The sequence below is a fragment of the Arabidopsis lyrata genome (assembly GCF_000004255.2).
Source record: "Arabidopsis lyrata subsp. lyrata unplaced genomic scaffold ARALYscaffold_3, whole genome shotgun sequence".
In the NCBI taxonomy this organism is placed as follows: Eukaryota; Viridiplantae; Streptophyta; class Magnoliopsida; order Brassicales; family Brassicaceae; genus Arabidopsis; species Arabidopsis lyrata.
The window spans coordinates 12,610,943-12,627,078 of record NW_003302553.1 but is presented as its reverse complement, the minus strand read 5'-3'; the positions used below and the strand labels follow the sequence as shown (position 1 = coordinate 12,627,078).

General features: G+C 34.0%; 2 protein-coding genes across 2 annotated transcripts in view; one reads left to right on the top strand and one right to left on the bottom strand.

Annotated features, from left to right (window-relative positions):
- LOC110230084 (B3 domain-containing protein At5g24050-like) overlaps nucleotides 1-466 on the top strand; it is a 6,788-nt gene extending 6,322 nt beyond the window's left edge. Inside the window, exon 2 of the mRNA XM_021032072.1 lies at nucleotides 441-466. Coding sequence (XP_020887731.1) covers nucleotides 441-466 — 26 coding nt within the window. The remainder of the gene's footprint in view (nucleotides 1-440) is intronic.
- Nucleotides 467-9,717: 9,251 nt separating this feature from the next.
- LOC9319652 (cytochrome P450 82G1) lies at nucleotides 9,718-11,712 on the bottom strand. The gene is made up of 3 exons (XM_002883539.2): nucleotides 10,789-11,712; nucleotides 10,176-10,395; nucleotides 9,718-10,069 (listed from the first exon to the last, which is right to left on the bottom strand). Exons 1-3 carry the CDS (start codon nucleotides 11,710-11,712, stop codon nucleotides 9,723-9,725), a joined length of 1,491 nt encoding a protein of 496 aa, XP_002883585.1. The 3' UTR covers nucleotides 9,718-9,722.
- Nucleotides 11,713-16,136: the final 4,424 nt, after the last annotated feature.

The following is a 16,136-nucleotide window of genomic DNA, read 5'->3' as shown; positions in this document are numbered from 1 at the left end:
TCGGCTTCCTATGCTAAATGAAGATTCTGCAGCTACTGTTGTAATGGGGATGCTCAAGACATCACAGGCCATAGCAGACAATTCTTTGAACCGGTTTGCGTTGTCTCTCCAATAAGCCAATATATCCATGCTCTTAAAGGCCACCATATCCAAAACAGGTTCATCCAAATACTTGTCTAATGCGGACTTTCCATTAGCACCAGCCGTCTGAGAAATAAAAGCATAAAACCCCTGCATAGACAGACAATACACAGATCAATACATGAAAATGATGAGTTTTTATCCTTAAAAGACAGAATCACAGAGACTACAAACCTGCAGCAATCATACCAGAAACGGTTTCTGAGAAACCAATACACTTTGATGAAACTATACTTAAGAAACCATTTGACTATACTTAAAGTCAGAATGAGTTAAAGACAGAGACTATACTTGCACAGTTTCTGAGAATCACAGAAACTTCTGACACATTATCCTTCACAGAGTTTTAAAACTTCTTACACAGAGAAACTTACATCATATCCTGGAAGAATGTTTTGTCCCACTGTGGAGTCTGAAGTTCCAGCAGCTTTCTTTGGGTTCTTTTTATAGACATCAAAAAGCTTCTTCAGCTTCTTATGCAAGTGATCAATCTTAGATTTAGAACTGGAAGCATCAAGTGTATTGAAGCAATACTCCAACATAGGGAACTTCAGTCTAGGATCAAACACTGCCGCAATGGCAAGGATATCACTGTACTCACTCCAATATTTACCAAACTTCTCTTGCATACCAATCACCATGTCACGGATTACTTCATCATAGTGGTCTTCATGGATTTTTAACCACATTTCAATCTGCCATACTTGCATGAAGTATAAATTCGCCGTTGGATAAGATGATCCAGAGATCAAATTCGTCATCTCTGCAAATGGGGTCAAGAACTCATGAATTAACTCAGCTCTCTCCCATTCTGTAGTGGATGGACAACTTTGATAACTTGCATCTACTTCAGAAAGATGCCGGAATGCTTCTTTGTAAATGATGGCTCTCTCTAACATTAGATGTGTAGAATTCCATCTTGTAGATACATCTAATAACAGCCCTACTTTAGATTCAACTCCCACAGTATCAACACACGTTTGGAATGCTTGCTCTCTAGACTCACTCACTGTCACATACTTCACACTCTCACGGATTTTCTCCAAAGCTTCATCAATTACTATTAGCCCCTTTTGCACAATCAAATTCAAAATATGAGCATTGCATCTTATATGCATGAATTCTCCATTGCATACCAAATGTTTTTTAAGCTGTCTCTTGAGGATTCCTTGCATGTTGTCATTGGAAGACGCATTGTCTACCGTAATGGTAAAAAATCTCTTCTCTATCCCCCACTCTTTTAACAGTGCTAACACCTTTGTAGCTATACCGGCTCCTGTGTGTGGAGGAGGGAAGGCACAAAAAGATAAGATCTTTGCCTTCAAGTTCCAGCTGCTATCTATGTAATGCGCTGTCAAACACATGTACCCTTCAATGGTAAGGGATCTCCAAAGATCAGTTGTCAAACACAATCTACCAGGAACTTCATCTAATTTCTTCCTAAGTTTCAGCTTCTCTTTCTCATAGATCTTCAGACAATCCGCAGCTGCGGTGTTTCTACTCCAAAACTCTATGCTAGAATTAGCATATTGAAATGCCTCTCTAATCCGTTGATACTCAACAAATGAGAAAGGAAAATCATGCTCAATTATTGCTAAACCTATCATTTCCCTAAACACCATCATATCTAGCTTTCTATTTCCAGTAGGTGTACTTCCAGGAGTCTGTGAACAGCCTCTCATGTGACGCAAGAGAGTATTTGTACCACTTCTACGCAGGTCTAAGCTATAGGTGTGGTTGCAATAGTTGCATCTCACATCACTTATAATCACACCATTTTTCTTACTAGATCCAATGATTCTAAAGGTTTTCCAGCACTGTGAACGCTTACGCCTACGTTTACCTTTCACCAAGTTCTCAGCTGTACTAGCAAGTGAATCTACTTCCTCTTGTTCTTCATTCTGATTCTCTTCATCCATATCCATCTCATCCCCAGTCATATAGTCATCGTCTAGGTTTAGAGTTTCTTCATTACCCATCTGAAAAAAGATCAAAAGCCATCAGACATCAGTCATAGAACAAGAATAGCTTTCAGTTTTACATCAGACACTTCAAACAGTAGACTATCACAGTCTGTAAACATCACAGAAACTATCAAAAACATACAAACCCAAAAACATAGACTATCACAGGAACAATAGAGATTCTGTCATTCTATTTCACAGTTTCTGACATATACACTCAAACAAGCAGTAAACAAGCAGAAAGTTTTACATCAGACACTTCAATCAAATGGGTCTTTTCTCAAAATCTCAAAAACTCAAAAGGGTAGATTGATTCTCTCTCAAAACGAGTAAATAGGTCTCTCTGTTGAAAACCCTAAAACGCAAATGCTCAAATCAAAACCCCTAAAACGCAAATGCTCAAATCGAAAACCCTAAATCGTAAATGCTCAAATCGAAAACCTTGTTCTGAAATCTGACCTGAATCGAAAGAAGTGGCTGAGATTGATGCGATGAAGCCATGGAGGCAAGCGTCAAGCTCTGTTGCGAAGAAATCGCCGGAGAAGCTCTGATTTTCGATTTTAGAAAGTTTTGAGTCTTTTGACGATTTTTCATTTTTTCCCCCAAATCATTTGACCTAACATTTTTTGTCTATTGGGCCGCCCAATTCCATTAGAGTCCAGTCCAATAAAGCCCATATCCATTATAGTCCAGTCCATTACTGGCCATGTCAAAGTGGGCTTGTCCATGACCGGTCCATTAGGTGTTGGACACGGACAGCCCATGGGCGGCCCGCCCATTTTGACAGCTATACCAAAAACGTGATATCATAACTCATTTATGTCATTAAATATTATATTTAATATTATATGATGATAATAATTATTAATTAATCTCTATACTATTAAAAGAGAAGTACAAATGAAAATGGGTCGGGTTAAAATCAGAAAATTGACCCGAAATTCTGAAATCGGATCTTTGAAATTTTTTTGGAATATAAATTCGAATTAAAAATGAAAAATCGAAATAAAATCAAATATTTATGGAAATCAAATAAAATCTGATTGTACTTATGGTAACTAATAATAAAAGCATATTCCAAACAATATTATACATTAATTACGTATAATAAATTTGTTCATATATTTTTGGGACTAATTCCATAACAATCAACGTTTTTGTCATTAATTTCGCTCATTTTAGCTAATTATCATTAATTAAAAGATATTTTACTTGCTTCTAAAGATTTCTAGAAAATTTATCACAAATAACCCATCTGTTTTATAAATTAAATTGATATTTTTATTTTGATCGTGTAAATTAAATAGATATTTTTATTTTGGTCGTGTAAATTAAATAGATATGAAATCTATGTAACTAATTTTAATTTAATTAGATTAAATCGAAATTATGATATTTTCATACCTATAGCTTACCAAAGAAGTTTAATTTTCAATTTATAAAGATTTCTTGAATATGATTTTAGAATTATTCAACAAGATGATAAGTATTTATTAAATTTTGTGAATCATGAAAAATAATAATTAATTTTTAATCATTATACTTCATCTTTCAATCTCTCATCTAGATACATATTCTATTATTACTATGTCCAACCTTCATTTTGTTGTATGACTAAATAATATTCCCATTAGAACTGTCAATGCGAGTTGATTCGTCCCGTTAAGTCCGTTTTGCGATAGACAAAAAATATTTTGACTTGTAGTTAGTCGGTCCGCACAACCCGCGGGTAGCATATATGAAATACAAACCCGTCCCGCGAATATATGTGGATTTGCGGGATTGTCCATGGATTTTGTTTAAATAATTTTAAAGTAACCAAAATTTAAAATACTACTGAAATAAATAAATAAATCAAAATACTATTAAAAGTTTGTTTAAATTACCACATGTTGAATAAATTATAATTTTATCAATAAATACTAATATGCGGGCTGATCCGCCAACCCGCGGATGAAAACCGATTAAACCTATGACCCACTGCGAATTAATCCATGTGGCCCGCTTATTTGCGGGTTTAATATATTTTCCCAAATCTGCCCCATAGTGAGATGATGTGGGCTGGACCCGCGGTTTTTGACCTATTTTGACTGCTCTAATTCCCATGAATCGTCTAATTTTAGAATTTTAAAACACAAAATTCTATTTTGTAAATCATAATTATTACGATGGGTATATTTATAAACAATTTTACATTTTCTCTACAATTCGTTATTATGAATATTTATAAGTATACTACACGATTCGTTCTACTAAAAAACACACACAATATTAAACGCAACATATGTAAACCAATATTCTCCCGCGGTGGACCGCGGGTCCGATCCTAGTTAATTATTTTATTTTTATGGATCAACTCATTTAACCATTAAACCATCATATAACTGGATTAATGGATTGACTCAATCCATTTAACAAATGAGTTAGATCTACTCATAAACCATTTAAGCCTAAACTCATTGGATTATGGATCGGTTTAAATCGGTTTATTCATTTTGATACCCTAGTTATACTCAAGGATTTGTAGAGGTTGATAACTTCGGAGGGAGGTGGGAGGTTGAAGTTTCCTAAAACAGAAGCTAAGAATCTGCAGAAAATCATATATATAAAAGTAGAGTTTAATTCTCTCTTTATTGGTCCACTTGGTATCTTTTTTTTAATGAAGCTTTTTGTTTTTCAAGAAACACTTAAACCTCAAATTTTAAATAAAAGAAACAATATAACGATCTTTATATAATTATCTAGTAGCTCAGAAAAAAGCTATATATAATGATATATATATATTAAAAATGAATTACAAAAATTTATTTGAAATAATAAAGATGTAATAAAAATTATTTGATATATGTACTACAATAATTTATTTATTAAATATTTCATAATTAAAAAAAAATACATGGATATGTTAGAAAATAAGTAAACATCTAAAGTAGAAATTAGAGATGGATCTTCTTAACATTATTTTCCTTGTTGTACGATGATTAGAATTGAAATTCTTAATTCTCCATCACCAATAAACCTGAAAGTTTTGTTATAATCATCAAAACTTTTTTATTTTGCTTCTGAAAATTAAAGAAGAAATATTATATGACATACTTTGTAAAATAAATTTAGAATCAAATTTTTACAATGATGGTTTCTTTGATATTAACCCATATAGCAATATAAAAAAATAGATACATGGATATAGTGGAAGAAGATGGGAAAATGACTACTTATAAGATAATAATCTATAATAGATAATAGATATTAATCTTTAAAAAATCAAAAAATAATGTACGATATATATCGTATAGTCTCTAAAATTAAAATGTTGAACTATGCTTTTACAATGATATTAAAGTTGATTTTCTTAGACCCATACAACAATAATAACCAACCAACCAAAAAGAAAACTTAAAACAAAAAATCAAGATCTGAGATATAGTAGAAGAGGATGAGAGAATGAGAGAATGAGTGAATGAGAGATGAAAATGATTATTTATAGGGTAATAATTTCTTGGATTTTTTTTGGCGGGAAAAGTCGGACGGAATTGTTTTTGGCGGGAAAATTTTGACGATATTTTATTTTTCCGGGAGCGAAAAAGATTTTGGCGGAAATTTTTGACGGAAATTTTTTTGGCGGGAAAATTTTGACGGGATTTTTTTTTGGCGGGAAAATATTAACGATGAATTTGTGATTTTTGGTATTTATTTATAATTTCTTATTAATTTAAAATATCAAAAATAAGGTGCGATTTTTGTCCAATAAACTTTTGAGTGCTATTCTTGTCCCAAGAACTTGATTTGAGGCTATAAGAGACAATTTCTCTTATATAGTAATAAAATTTTTTGTCTTCTTCTCTAGAAGACACTCTATATATACACATAATATGTAAACCCTAACAAGTTCAACAAAATCTAATAGCCGCGCTTACAGAAAACAGATCTGAATAGAAAAATGCTTACGCTCTTGAAAGTTCGTATCTTTGCTACTAAAAAACCCCACTCTCCTCTTTCTCAAACGTCCCCTTCATTTGTCTTTTACAAACCAAAAAGTTCATTTCTTTGCAACATTGTGTTTGAGAAAAAGAAAGATTATTGTGTTGTGTAAGAGCTCAGCAGCTGGTAGAGAAGATGAAAGAATGAAGCAGGGAAAGTGTTTAAGAAGATCAAGAGGGTGACAACTTTCATGAAGAAGGATAGGGTTCTTAAGTTTGTTCGCATATAGAGGGAAATCAAAGGTTTGACAGCCATTGATGAAACAAAGATTTTGTTTTGGAAGAACTTTGATAAGAGATTAGGCATATTCATTAACTTTCTGGTCTCTTTGATTTGTGACTGATTTGGTAAAATTCGTGTGTGAGGGAAGATATGAAGATCAGTGACTTTATTTGGAGCTTTTGATATATATTCCTTGCTATTTGTGTTTTTAGATGAGTATTTTATTGCTATTAGTGAAGTAATTAAAATATTAATATCATCATTAGTAGGTTGTAATGAATTGGTAATTTATGATATTTCTTTTAATTAAATAAATATAATTCAGCTTATCTCTCTCTATATATATTTATATATCTCTACATAAAAAAATTCAATCTTTTCGTTTGCAACAACTTGAGTTGTCACAAATTGGAGGAAGAAGTCACAAACTCTAAGGGAGCACCAATGTCACACTCTATTGGAACAAAACCCCTGTGATCTCTCCAAATGAACAAAACCATTGTTTATGTGCTCTTGATATCGTCATCCCTAGGAAAGGAATAAGCAAATATCTTAAGAAAAATGGTTTTCATCTTCAATTATCAAATCTTATATATTCATATTGACTGGCTATTCATTTTGTTGAAAATTAATAATGTATTTTGGTTTTTATAAAGTAATTAATTTGTATCAATTAGTATTTGAGAATTTTGCCTTTAGTGACTATTATTAATTTGTTCTCTGAAATCTATACTCCCTCCGTTTTACAAAGAGTGTCGTTTTAAAGTTTTATTTTTGTTTCACAAAGAGTCTCGTTTTATATTTCCAATGCAAAATATTGAATAAAATTTCATTTTAACACTATTTCTTTAATGTGTTAATAAGAGAGATAATTTTGTTTAGTGTATTAATGAAGAGTATAATAGAAATTTTAATGGTTTTCTTAATATGTGTGAAACAGTGTAGAATGACACTCTTTGTGAAACAGTAGGAGTACTTGTAATGGCATTCTAGTGTAAATATATATACTTGGTAAGGTTAATTTTAAAAAGTATTTCTACAATATTATATAAGGGATACTGATTTGCAAGGGATAAAAATAACAAAATTTTATAAAGAACCATACAATAAAAATTGTTAACTATAACAGACTCACAACGATGGGAGAGAGAATAAATACAGAGAAGGAGAAAGAGATAGCAGAGAGAGTTACGGAGCCTATATACCCTGAGATGAAGTGAAAAATGTCGTTGAAGAGAGGACAATAATTTTAAATGCTTTGTGACTGGGTTTAAGACCAAAAACAAAAAAAATAAAAAAATGTGACTTTTGGTCCGACTGATATTCCGATTTAGGTGTGACTCCGATTTGAACCAGGGAACGATGTCGTTTCGGTGCAATGTGATTAATCAAATTTATGAATGGTACGTAATGCGATTCGGCTGCGATCCATTATCCTATTTTTTTCGAATAACAAAACGATTCAGATGTGATTAGATGACAAAATTACTATTGGTTATATTATTAATGTTATCAATCATTTACTTATTTATTTTATGTATTTTTCTGCCAAAAACGAGAATCCGTGTTCTCCCGCTTAAAACTCAATTTGTTGTTTTTTCGTATTCCATGTTTTGTGTTTTCTACCAAAGCATGATTCTGCCAAAAAATGTGATTCCGGTTTCCCGCCAAGAACGTCATTTCATGTTTTTCCGCCAAAAATAATGTTTCACGTTTTTCTGCTAAAAGCTTGTTTTCGCTTTTTTTACTAAAAGATGATTCTATATCTTCCCGTCATAAATGCGATTTCCGGTTTTCCCACCAAAAACGTAATTCCATGTTTTCCCGCCAAAAATGTGTTTTTTCGTTTCCATGATTCCATGTTTTTCCGCTAAAACTTGGTTCCGCGTTTTTCCACCAAAATATGATTTCCGCTTTCCTACTAAAAAACATGATCCCATGTTTTCCAGCCTAAAAACATGTTATGCCAAAAAAAGTTGTTTCGCGTTTTCCGCCAAAAACGTAATTTTATAATTTCTCTCAAAAGTGTATTTCATGTTTCCCCGCCAACTACGGATAATTTGATGTAATCATATTTTTAATTATTAAATATTAAAATTTGTTAATTAGATATAATAAAAAATAATTGAGGATATATTGGTTTACATATCCATAAATCACACTTGCTGCACTTTATTCGTAGGTTTAAACTCCGTTTGTGCAACGATAAGAGTAAGAGTAAATACAAGAAATAAATCACTTGCTAACAACACTTGAGTCACATCACATTTTAATCGTTTTGGCATTCGATGGTAACATGCAATTAGGGTCATCACATCACACCCGAGTCGAGTTGCTAGACTTTTTACAACGATACTACAGTAATGAATATACAATGGTTGCAAATGCAAACGCACTGTATGTTTGAATCTTTTGTTATTTCATTGCACAATTTTAGTTATACTTTGTGTAAATGAATGTGAATGGTCCAAACAATACTACAATAATGAATATGTAAAATAAGAAATAATGAAAATATAACTTTTGTTTATGCGATTATACTTTGGTATACTTTGGCTGGGAGAAAAAAGTAACGTGTGACTTTGCTCGCCCTTATAATTGTGTTTTGGCAACCACAATTGTTTTGTGTCGAATCTAGCTGGTCATTTTTTTCCCCCGTATGTCTCTCCTGTCCTTTCCCAAATTGTTTTTAAACCATCGACACTATTGAAATTGCTAAGTGTGCTAGTTCTATACGTTTGTATGATGAGAGAGTGTAGCGAGTTCGTTTGTGCATAAAGTAAATGAGACACAAGAGATTTGTTAACGGGGTTCGGTTAACCTACATCCCCGGGACCAAGTCCAGAAACCATTCACTAGAAAAGGCCGCAACCTACAATTGCTATATGGTATCCACCACTCTTTTCTAGAATTACAATGAAAGAAAACTACTACTCCTATTGTCTTTTCCGACGAGTATAGCTTCTCAACAAAACCATCAAAAGATCTCTCTATCTTGTTGATGGGGCGACGTCACACACACATGTGTGCCTCTCTCGATAAACCCTAGACGCGCGAGTCTTCATGTTGCCGTCTCTTGGTATTTATATCAAGTGCCAAAAACCCTAGACAACTTAAGCCACGCTTCAAGTCTCTACAAGAGATTGGGCTTAACTTGAACAATGGCCCACGACCAACGTGGCCGTAACATAACATTATGAAAGACTAAATCTCGTTATGATCTTTCGTTCCAACAGCTTCACACCTGTTCCAACAGCTTCACACCTGTTCCAACAATATCTGCACTTTCAATCTCTCCCTTTTTGACTGAGTTTTACAGCTCAAGCTCTCCATGTTAAGCACGCATACCCATCAGTAATCATGATATAAAAACTCTCCTGTTCGAGTCGAGGCATTACAACAACTTCGACCGGGTTAATCTTTTGGCAAGGCTAAACCAGGCCCTTCAGCCATATCCACTGGTTCATCAGACACTTTGCGTAACTCAAAGCCTTGAAGCAATCGAGCCAACACGAAGTGTACAACTCTTAGACCAAGATTGATCCCCGGACACGACCTTCTTCCCGAACCAAAAGGAATGTATTCAAAGTCGCTCTTTTCACATTGTAATTTCTCCTCCATGAACCTCTCAGGCTTAAAGGTTTTGGGGTCAAGCCAGATCTTGGGGTCCCTATGAAGTTTCCAAATGTTGACGAGCAAGCGTGTGCCTTTCTCAACACGGTATCCTCCCACAAAACAATCTTCACGTGCTTCGCGGATTCCTGATCATTCATTATTTTGTATAACCAAATAGGTTCATCATTTAAAAGATTAATAAGGTCATGCAATAAGAATTATAATGACAATAAAGAGTATTTGATTTGTGACCTGTAAGAGGAGCTGGCGGGTAAAGTCGGTGAGTTTCCTTAACAATAGCTTGTAGGTACTTAAGGTTTTGTACGTCGGATTCTTCAACCCATCTACCTTTCCCGACACAATTGTCAATCTCTTCTTGTGCTGCTTTTAAAGTAGCAGGATTGTTGAGTAGTAGCGATACTGCCCATGTCAAAGTGATGGATGTGCTGTCTGATCCCGTTAATGTGAGAGCCTACAACAAGAAACCGAACATTTATGTTAGTAGACTTTCATTTCAAACCATGAGTGAATTAAATCATATTTTTCCTATAGCTACATTAGAGCACATTCAACGGTGATTTCTAACTGAGGTTCGTAAGACTAAATAATAAAAAGTAATAGAAACATAAGAGAGAAGAAAAAGAAGGAAACATGTGACATGTGACATTATATAACTAGTCAATTTCTTTATTTATAATCAAAAATATAGAAATAATTGAATTATATTGAAATAATTAAATTAATATAGATAAGAAATTGAGAAGAGTTCTTTGCGTTAGAAATGCTCTTAGTTCATAATTAATTATTTGTGAGATTATCTAACATATATCCAAAATTAATGGGAGTATAGTGAAAATGTGCATACCAAAATCGTTGCCTTCACAATGACATCGCGTACATGTCCACTTATCACAATATCTTCTGGTAAGATGTCGAGCAGTAGATCCATGATTGTTCTTTCTTGATCCTTCTCATTTCTTGATCTCTTCTTGAGATGTTCTTGGAGCCACTTGGTGTTGACTGAGTCAAGCTCCATAAATAATCTCTTCATTTGAGAAATTTTTGCAAAATCCAACCATCCTAGCCATGGAATAACGTCGCCTATCATAGGAATCACAGCCAAGAACTCGCAATGCTTCAGGGACTCCTTATAACGCCATTCCTCGCTATTCACTTCACCGAAACCAATTCTCTTCCCCACCATCTTCCTAAGGATTATATTGAAGGTCAAAAACTCGAATAACATGTCAATCTTCACTATAGAAGTTCCACCACTCCCTTTGTATAGGTGTTTGATAAACGTGTTTAATTCTGAAGAACGAATGTGACCAAGCATCTCTATACTCTGGTTTGAGAATAGATGGACGGTGACAATCTTACGTAACTCACGCCAATAGTCTCCATAAGGAGCCAGTGTTAGACTTGCATTGTTGTAGCCTACGTACCGACCAAAGGCTATATTGGGTCTGGTTGCTAGAGCCAAGTCGTTGGTGGTGAAACATTCTTTCACCGTTTTTGGGTCGCTGGCCACAACCAGCCTATAAGACCCTAACTTGAGGGAGAAGATAGGACCATGTTTTTCGGATATGGCAGCTAGTTTCTTGCAAATGAGTTTTTTGCCGCGCAATAGATGGAGGTGGCCGAATAGAGGCAAAGCTCCTAATGGCTCAGGGATGGTGGAAGTATCAACTTCACCTTTACTCAATTTTTTTCCGAGGAAAATGTAACCGGCGATTATAAGGGCCAAAGAGAAGAGAGAAAATTGGAGAGTACTAAAGAGAAAAATCATGATATTTTTTTTGTTTGATGTATGAGATAATGAGAATGTAGCTTTCTTTTACGCGTATATATATAGAAGTATGGTATGAACTATGAGGTAATGTAGCTTTCGTTTACTATGTGTATGTATTATAAATATCATAAAAATGTTGCGTATCACAACCTCTCTTTGACGGGAAAATATATTAAACAAACAATTATATGTTAAAAATATTGAACTCAAATTTCATTACAAGTAATCAATATTAGTCATACTTAGAGCATCCACAATGGTGCATGTGGGAGTGTGGGTGTGAATGGTGATATATTAATAAAATAATATCACCAACCATCAATGAGAAGCTTGTACAGCTCTAAAATGAGTGGAGAAAACAACCACTTCAGTATTCTCACCTGTATCCACCAACCAAACTCTGCCACGTCGCTTCTACACCTGGGTGTAAATTTACACCCGTGTTTTGTGTCTTAGCCGAAATTTGCATTATTTCTCATTTGTTTATTACTAACACCCGAGGCTTGATTGCTCCACTGCGTTTGGTCTTAGGCATTAGTACTACTTTACGGTTAAAGAGAAAAAAAAAATCAAAAGGGTCGTGTATAGACTAAAATTTAGTGAATAGTGAGTTCGTTCGAGTTAGAGCATGTGCAATAAAAGGATCTCACAAGTGTTTTCAAGTATATATATATTTAAAAAAAAAAAAAAAAAAAAAAAACATGAGCATATGTTTCAGATGAAAGCACCTCTTGAGAGACTTATTTCACAAATATCAACATGTAATTGGTTTTAAATTTTTTCTATTACTTATAATTTAAATAAACAGTTAAACTAAATATAATTACATATAAATTTTAGGGAGAATAACTAGAATGACCCTTATATGGAAATTAATAAGTAGAATGACTCGTATCTTTTAATAATAACTAGAGTGTTTTGGTTTTTTTTTAATCCCCAAAATACCCTTGTAAAGCTTTGTACAGAAAATCATAATAACAAAAATGCCATTAAAAAAAAATGCCAGCTAGGCAAAAGTTGCCGTTATTTACAGAAAAACCTGTCATTATTTATAGTTTTGCCACTGATCTCTGCGGACTCAAATAAATCTGTAGAAAAAATCTGCCACAGATTTTATAAATCTGCCACAGACTTGTTTTATAAATCTGCCACAGATTTTATAAATCTGCCACCGATTTATAAATCTGCCACCGATTTATAAATCTGCCACAAATTTAATTGTATAGTTATCGCTGACTTGTTTTCTTGCAGATTTGTTTTTGAACCACAGATTTGTTCTACAGATTTATTTCTACCACAGATTTAGTATACAGATTTTTTCATAGGTTGCTACCGATTTATAGGCTATTACAGATTTTTTGTCTACCACAAACTTGTCTTACAGATTTTCTTTGATGACATCACAGATTTCCTAGGTTTCGCAGATTTATTTCTACAGATTTGTTTTTCCTACAGACTTATTGTCAATCACGTTTCTGCAGACTTATTAATAGTACCTACCGACTTATATTAAGTATGTACGTTGTTGCAGATTTGTTACTGCAAAAGATAATAACTAGACTGACTCTTAGTGATCACAGAGTTTTACCTCTTGACGGCAGATATATTATGAATCACAGATTTATTTCCCATCATCACAGATATATGTGTCATAGTTGTCGCAGACTTAATCTAGACTTAACTACCTTTTTAGTTGTCATAGACTTATATTCTACAGCTTGTTGTTACACTTTGACCGCAGATATAGTTTTACAGACTTATTTGAAGACACCACAGATTTGTTTTCTAGAATCTAAGATAGAGAAATCTGGACCGTCCGATTTAGGGTTTGACCAATCCTTAGCTTATCTTAGATTTATTTGGTCTAGATTTAAGTTATCGCAGATTTATTTGGTCTAGATTTAAGTTATCGCAGATTTATTTGGTCCCTATTTTCATCATTGTGGTGTAGATTTAAGTTATCTCAGATTTATTTGGTCTATAGATTTATGTTGTCACAGACTTATTTAGTCCCTATTTTCATCATGCCAAGGGATTTCGCACTTCCAATACTAGAGCATGTTGCGACTAAAGTGTGTTCGCCACCTATTCCGAAACAACAACCAGGTAAGCCTAAAAAGTCAAGATTTAAATCTGTCCTTGAGAAAGCCATGGAGAATAAGAGGCCTAGGAAACAACACACGTGTACCAGTTGTAATGAAACTGGGCATAATCGTAAAACATGCAAGAAGGCATAAACTTGATGAAGTAGTCTCTGTTGTAAACTTTTGTTGTATTTTTCAAACTTGTATGAGTGTTATTGTGGAACATGTAAGACGTCTGTATTGACATGTCAAACTTTTATGTGTTATTGTAGAACATGTGTGTTGTTATGGAACTTGTATGTGTTGTTATGGAACTTATATCTCTAAGAATTCAAGTCTTACATGTTCTAATAAAAGTCTGTGGTTACAATAACACTCAGGAAAAATAACTGGTTCACACCAAAAATGTCGGTGGTAACAGCTGCAACAACTGGTTCACACCAAAAAAGTCTGTGGAAACAATAACATTCCTAAATAAGAAAACTTGCAACATCTGACTCAAAACCAAATGCAACCACGACCATATCATAAAGACACTCATTCTGAGTGATCATTGAGATAAGGGATCTTGAACTCTGCACGACGAGGCAATGGATTAGTCAATGCTACGTCTCCCGTCAGTGGAACTTCCTCAAACATCTCAGCTCCTAATCTCTCCCGCAATGCCTGAATGTTCCCATCGTTAAGTCCATCAAACTGCCATCCTACGGCTAGGCACTCTTTTTCTTCTCAATGATCCTAGATGCATTTTTCAAAACAAATATGTGATCAACGAATCAAAACTGTGGACATACTTAAAACAAGTCTGTGAACATATTAAAACAAATCTGTGGTTATGTCAAAACAAATCTGTGGTGATACAAACAAGTATGTGAACATATCAAAACAAATTTGTGGTCATATCTAAACAAATCTGTGGTGATACTAACAAATTTGTGTCTTAGAGAACACAAACCAGCGAAATTCATAGTCACTGAAGTTAACTCCACCAGAATCTATGTCGATGACTAGACAGAACCCATTGAGAACCAATAAATCTGCAATCAAATCAATGCAACCAACAAACAAATCTGTAATGATAAATCTGCAATCAAAACAATACAACAAACAAACAAATCTGTGATGAGCAGCAATTAAATCTAGAAACACTAACAAAAAGATATGCAATCAAAATACAACCAACAAAACAATGCAACCAAAAAAGATACTCGCAATATGATCCTGCAATAGACATTGATAGAATTGTTATTACTTAAAACATATTTGCGATGAGCAACAAATAAATCTACGAAAACGAACAAACAAGTCTGTGATGAGCAACAAATAAATCTGTGATAATTAACAAATAAGTCTGCCGTCAAGACTGACATTTCATCGAACACCTTTCATGCAATATGTTTTTCCAACTCATTTTATAAAAATATAAACCATAAATCAAAGGAAAACCTCAACATTGCTGCTGTTGGTGACGGAATCCAACATAGATGCTGGCGGCGAAGCCTAAGAAGATGAAGTAGAAGCGGCAGAGAAGAGAGAAGCGATGGTTTCCAGCGGAAAAGGGAGAAGCGGTGGAGAGGACAAGAGAGGAGAAAGATGAAGCGGTAGGTACTGGTAGACAAAGCTGGACGGAAGCGCAGCGGTCGGAGTTACGGCGAACGGAATTTAGAAGAGAGGTGGCGGCTAGGTTTTGGAGGAAGAGAGAAGTAAAGTGTCGAGAGAAAAATGTGAAAAAGAAAACATGAATTTTAGATTTTAATATTTTTTTCTTTTTAGTTTACTTTTTATTAAAAATAATTCATAATGGCATTTTTTAAGGGTAAATTGCATGGCATGGCAGTTGACCAAGTTTTAATTTCATGTTTTGGCAAAGTGAGAATGGGCTTTCAAGTTTTGACAATTTAGCCAAAATCTGACCATTTTACCCCTACCAACGGACCGATGTACTGTTCACTGTACGGTTCAGTTAAGCGGTTCAGTTACGTACACTGTTCCGGTTAAGCAATATATTTCATTCTTAATTGAATTGTGCGGGAGTACAGTGACAAGTTGGGATTAATAACATTAAAACACAATGAGACATCAGTATTTAATGCCCAAAAAGTTTAGACATGACTCATGTCACAATTAATGCAAAAGTCATCATTACTTTTTCTAATATTAGTTTATATGTGTGAATAGTTGTAAGAGACAAACATGATCCATCAAACAAACAAATTTTTCAGAACGAATGTGATTCTGCATCGGTTTGATCTTCTTGATTTACAAAGTTTGGAGCCAAGACAAGCATTGAACGTGTAAGTAATGAAATTGGTTAAGAAGTTTTTTGTTTTAACACAC

Bases quoted from the DNA above. Each gene is read 5' to 3' on its own strand.
- LOC9319652 (XM_002883539.2), bottom strand. From the start codon at position 11,712: ATGATTTTTCTCTTTAGTACTCTCCAATTTTCTCTCTTCTCTTTGGCC. The intron at 10,396-10,788 runs GTATGCACATTT...TTCTTGTTGTAG, and splicing joins TTGTGAAGGCAACGATTTTG to GCTCTCACATTAACGGGATC. The intron at 10,070-10,175 runs GTCACAAATCAA...ATGAATGATCAG, and splicing joins CCCGCCAGCTCCTCTTACAG to GAATCCGCGAAGCACGTGAA.